Consider the following 6,000-nt stretch of genomic DNA (forward strand, 5'->3'; position numbering starts at 1 on the left):
GGTTTCTTTTTGTTCCAAGTCAATGATGGTTTCCGCGTTAACTTTAATGGTGGTGGGGCGTTAACAGATTCTATACTCTTTTCATTAAGGAAACTTTCTCTTTTTTGTTTTTTCATTAAAAAAAAGGAGAATTTTTATTCTCGCTTTACTTTAAAATAATATTCTTATAAAGAATTTTACTCATTTAATCCCAAATAAATTTGGTCACAGTAAACCATTGGGGCTTTTAACTCTCCTATTGACATTCAGTTTGCTTTAGTGCATGATGCTTAAAATCTAGGAGTGGGTAAGCGGATTGATCCGCCTCGCATAAGGTCCGTTCGCATTGGCAGCAGACCGGGCCAGTCCATCCCGTTTCTTACACGAACCAAATAAATTGGTCCACCTCTACCCCGCGGATCCCGCAGGTCAAACAGGCCGGTCCGCGGGTCTAGTTATAAACGAATTTCAATTTTAATAAAAATACAATATAATCAAATTAAGTTCATGTAAATAAAATCTCAATAATTAGTCAATTATATCAATAAAATAAATAATGTCTTAACAAAAGAAAATTCAAGCAATAAATTTAAAATATGAAATTTAAACATCTTCAACAACAAATTATTTAATGTTTGAAGTAACTTGAACCTTATCCATCTCTACATTTAAGAGTACAACAACAATAGCCCCACCAAAAATAGAATAAAAACAAATTCTAGAGAGAAAAGAAATATACTTTGCGTGGTAGCGCAGTGGTGGGCCGAGGCTGTGCCGCTGTGGTGTGTCGTGTGTCTGGGTGAGTGTGAGTTTGTTTTCCTTGTAAGGGAAAGAGTCGTATGACTTGTGCACACGTGACTGCGTGGTGGAGAAAAACCGTGAGGAGAAAAAATGTTCTTAGTCTGCTACAATGATAACGGCTAAATATGATGCGAGTTATTTTTTATAATAAAAATATATTGAAATATCTTTAAAAATATTTATTTAACAATTATTTTTAGTTTAAATGATAATGATAAGAATTGATATTTTTATTATTTATGGCTTGCAGATATGAAAATGATAGATTAAAAGAAAAAAGATCGAGAAAATATAAAAAAAAAATATTTTTAGCATGTTATCACTTATCTTTTTTTATCTTAATTTTTTATTTTTCTTATTTTATCCTTTTTTTTATCTTTATCATCTTTTAATTTAAATCTTTTATTCTTATCTTTAAATCTTTATCTTATCTAATATATTTCTTTATCTGATATTTTAAAATAAAAGTTTAAAGTGAAAAAGAGAAAATCAAACCTAATGCAGGCTGCGAGGAACCCACGGATCTCGCGGGTCAAACCTGCATATTTCGCGGGTTAAGTGAGACGGACCCAAAAATATGACATAACCATGAACTGTTTAAAAAAATTGATCCGTAACCCTCACGGACCACAGATCAATTCATGAACCTGGACCCGTTTACCTATCCGTGTTAAAATCCCCCTTCGAACCCCGCAACCCTTTCGTCCTAATCCCCGTTTTCTCTTCTCAAGATCAAATAATGCATTATGCAAGACGAAACCAAAAACATATAGGCAACATAAAAACAAATCTGCACGTCATAACAGTAATCAAATACTAACAGCATCACTTCATGGCTGTTGATAGATCAAGATATGATATGTTACACAAGTAAAAATTTGCCCAAAATTGACCTACTTATACGAGATATATATAACATCATCTTAGAGGAGCAGTTTGACCATTATTTCTTTTTTTTCGTCATAATGCTGTATTCATATACCAATCAAATGTTTTAAATTTAAATATTGAATTTTCAAGTATCTCATGATCTCTCTTGGCGGTGTCCAGCTCCAGTTAGTCTGGTGTCAAAAGAGGAACTTCTCCTGCAACTGTTAAGCCATAACCTTTGAGCCCGTCGTACTCAGCAGGATATTTTGTCATTAACCTTATTGTATGAACCCCGAGATCTCGTAGTATCTGTCATATATGTATCATTCAATTAGTTGAAAAATAATGCTTATTCTCCCAAAATGAAACCAATAATTTACGATGAAACCAGCGAAAATAAATCGTTTCATACATGACAGTTAACAGTGATAAAGAGACAGAGCCCGCATTACATTTCAGTTGGTTTTAATACGTAATCTAATATGTTGTATTACACACTTCCATTATTACTAGTAAATTTATCATTTGCTGATCTCAAATTTGACTTTACTGATATAGATCACACTTTGTATTCGTTTGATTTCTTATTTAAACAGTAGAATAACTTATATTTTCTAAGAAGATGATTAAATTTCTGAGCAAACACTAATTGTAAAGGAAACTTTTCAATGTGTATAGTTAATTGGTTAATTGGAAACCAAACAGTACCTGTGCTCCAATACCGTACTCCCTAGAATCAACAGGTAACTGCAATTCCTCATACTTGTCATCTTCCAATGGGCTAGCACGGACCATGTGGCTTAAGCCAATACCTCTACCTTCATTTCCTCGGAGATACACCAAGACACCCCTACCTGCTGCTTCAATTTGCTTCAATGCAAGTTTTAATTGGTTTTTACATTGACATGTTGCCCCAAAAATGTCCCCAATGAGACATTCAGAATGTACTCTCACAAGTACGTCCTGCCCATCACCTATCTCACCCTGTTAATGTCAAAAGCATGTTATTATAGTCATCAACACAAGAGCACTAATCAAATCTCTCAAAATTTCACCCTTGTCACCGAAAATCTCTCAAGAAATCTGACTATTTTTTTATTTTAGTCATCAAAGCTTGTAGTGCATTTGTATCAGGATTCCTTAATTGGATTAAAAAAAGGTCCGAATCCTCCTCGTGAGGCAGAGCACAGCCTCGGGCAATAAAGATGTAAACATTATTTTCTCTAGAAACATGATTGAAGATCAATCCAAGTACTTAGAACCTGATTTCGTTGTATCTTTAATTCAACAAAAAAATTACTAACCAAGGATTATATGTCACGCCAACTACGAGCCAAGAAATCAAATTATGACATGTGCACATTTATTTAAAGAAAATTGTAATTTGACAGTTGCAGTTGAAGATGCTGATAAGTGTTAAGCATGCAAACATTGGTGAGCTGCTTACTTTAACCATCGCAATATGCTCAATCCCATCCAGAAATGACTGATAGCAATAAGCTTTGAAATGTCCCCACAAGGTTGGTATCAGTGCAGCTGAAGCACACTCTACCAACTTCTCCCTCTTTCTCCTGTATCTGCTACTTCAGACCATGCAAACATCAGATACACCCTTAAAGTTCTCAAGTCTATCTTCCTTATGATAATTTGAAATGGCATACTTTAAAAATCTAAATATGGGCAAATCCAAACAGCAATTTGATCAGTGGTGAGTCTAAACATTGGTACAATTTTGTGTTTAAGGAAAGGTGTTTAAGATATTCATCACTTTTTACATTATTATTACAAGACTTCCTTTAAATAGAAACCTGTATGTGACACAAGAATTCGATGCGCGGTATGCAGGGTCATTTAGAAAATTATGTAATGCTGGTGATTTCTTAGAAATTACCTTATTAAATCAGCAATGGATATGATTTTCAAGTTTTCTTGCTTTGCCATTTGTCGAAGCTTTGGTAACCTAGCCATTGAACCATCATCATCTACTATCTCACATAAAACTGCAGCAGGTTCCAAGCCAGCCAACACAGCAAGATCAACTGAAGCTTCTGTGTGTCCTGGTCTTTTAAGAACCCCTCCTTCTCTGTACTTCAGGGGAAATATATGACCTGGCCTATTGAAATCATCAGGCCTCGAATTTCTTGATGCAAGTTTCAGGATTGTTGTTGCTCTATCTTGAGCAGACACTCCTGTTGTAGTGCCTTGCTTTGCATCCTATAATATTCAATTGTTTTGCTATCAGATAAGAAATCAAATCCACATTAATACATTATACTTGAAAACACATATCCTCCTACTCTTTACAAAGAAAAATGTTCTTAAAAATCATTATCCTAATTTTTCTTACTTGAGGATTATCAATAAAAAATGAAAAGCCTATGTACCACTGTCATTGTGAATGCGGTGCCAAGTTGTTCTCCATTATCCTTCAGTGTCACCATCAGTGGGAGTTGCAGCCTCTCTAGGTCGTCTTCTTTCATGCTTACACACACTATCCCAGTTCCATACTCAACAATAAATGTAATTGCAGTTGGTGTCACCATTGATGCTGCCATTATCAGATCCCCCTCGTTTTCTCTATCTTCATCATCTACAACAATAACTAACTGTAAATTTGTCCCAAGTGAGTGAATTTCTTAACATGGTGCACTCGGAGGATAAAGAATTGATCAACAAAACAACATATTAATTAACCTTTCCCTGACGAATATCTTCAATGGCCTCAGGGATAGAAGAAAACCCCTGTGTAGGACAATCCAGATCATATTCATTTCTATCAGCAAAGAAGCCATTGATTGTAGGACTTATCTCATCAGCGACTGTTCCAAAAGAAAATGTATCAAGTTGCTGCCTAATTCTAATTGGTTCTTCTGCCAATTTGTCTATTAAGACATCTTGTCTTGGACTGTTATAGTTGTTAGGATGAGATAGTATATCTCCTTCTCCAGATATCACAGCCCTCACTTTATCAAACTTGAAACTGAATTTCACTTTTCTAATGGGACTAGCCAACATGAAATCAGATTTGTATCTGCTTGCATTGAGTGAAGGGGCGCCACTTACAATACACCGCCTTCTAAGCAGAAGAAACAGCCATCCAATTACACAAGTGGAAGAAGAAGAAGAAGCAAGTGACAAAAATTCTTAGAGGACATTAGATTGAATAAATTTGCACCACGTAATAAGCTCAATACATGCATGCAAATATTGACATTACTCATGTTTCAATAAAATGCAAGGGATTTCCGTTTTGTTAGATTATTACCATAAAAACCACAGGCAGACAATCCCAAAATTCAAATATTGGCGAGATGGATTTCGAAATCTGCAGGTCTTACTCACTAATTATAGTGTACATATTCATTAATATTTAGTACAGATGAATGTAGGACTTGTAATCCATTTGATTCATTTTCATATCAATCCCAATTAATGTTTCATATATATGAACGACACTACATAAAGTAACGTATGGTACGTCTTACATGTGCCAAAAGCCGAAGGTATGTGGTCATGGAAAAAGAAAAAGGGAATATAAACACAAAAAGAAAAAGAAATGGTAATTAATGCAAGGCTGAAAGCTCACTTAGAACATGTGTGCAGGAACATGGAAGAGCAATGAAAATTGACGAAAGCCATTCAGTGTCTGATAGATACGGACAAAGGTACGTAAGATAAGAAGAGCGAACACCAGAGATTCATTCATCTGCAACATATGTGTATATATTGGTAGCTCCGCTGAGGTGGCACTTGTCTCTTCATGACCGGTTACACTTACAAATCCAATTGCCTTGTTTGTTTATACCTTTTACGTTCTTTCCTGGACAAATTTTTACGTGACCTTTGATAAGAAGGAATGTGAAAATGTACAAAACTTTTCTTTGGTTTACAAAGAAAATCATTTTCATGATAGGGATTAGCGCGTCTACTAATTTTTTTCGTTCACTACTCGATGTTTTATTTTTTGTCCAACCACAGGCATCGAAAGTCCATCCGATTCAAGTTTAAAAAATCTCACCACATTTGATTCACACACTCAATGGTTCACAATACTCATGTTTGACATCTTATTCAAAGAAAATCAATCATTAATTATTTCAATCAAATATACAAGTACCCATTAATATGTAATTTTCATATTATCAGATTCATCAAAGACAAATTCAGGTGTTTATATTAGTCTTCAATAACATATTTTCTTATAATATCCTTTTACTGATCCATTTTAATATTTAATAAAAAAAAAGTATCATTTTTTGATATAAAAATCAATAAAAAAATATACACATTTAATATTTATTCCAATATTATAACTTGGATGGTGAGATTTTCACTAGAGCTTAATGGGGA

At 34.3% G+C, this 6,000-nt stretch overlaps 1 protein-coding gene across 2 annotated transcripts; it reads right to left on the bottom strand.

Annotated features, from left to right (window-relative positions):
- Positions 1–1,594: 1,594 nt before the first annotated feature.
- LOC100778763 (bifunctional riboflavin biosynthesis protein RIBA 1, chloroplastic) lies at positions 1,595–5,393 on the bottom strand. Of its 2 annotated transcripts, none has more exons than XM_006585192.4 (7): positions 5,237–5,393; positions 4,345–4,726; positions 4,035–4,256; positions 3,542–3,864; positions 3,098–3,227; positions 2,359–2,634; positions 1,595–1,959 (listed from the first exon to the last, which is right to left on the bottom strand). In XM_006585192.4, the coding sequence occupies exons 1-7, from the start codon at positions 5,287–5,289 to the stop codon at positions 1,837–1,839; spliced, it is 1,509 nt and encodes a 502-aa protein (XP_006585255.2). In that variant the 5' UTR covers positions 5,290–5,393; the 3' UTR covers positions 1,595–1,836. The 2 variants fall into 2 exon arrangements, with proteins under 2 accessions (XP_006585255.2, XP_014634421.1); XM_014778935.3 differs by having other exon boundaries at positions 3,098–3,230.
- Between the last annotated feature and the right edge of the window lie 607 nt (positions 5,394–6,000).

Source organism: Glycine max, chromosome 8 (genome assembly GCF_000004515.6).
Source record: "Glycine max cultivar Williams 82 chromosome 8, Glycine_max_v4.0, whole genome shotgun sequence".
Classification (NCBI taxonomy): domain Eukaryota; kingdom Viridiplantae; phylum Streptophyta; class Magnoliopsida; order Fabales; family Fabaceae; genus Glycine; species Glycine max.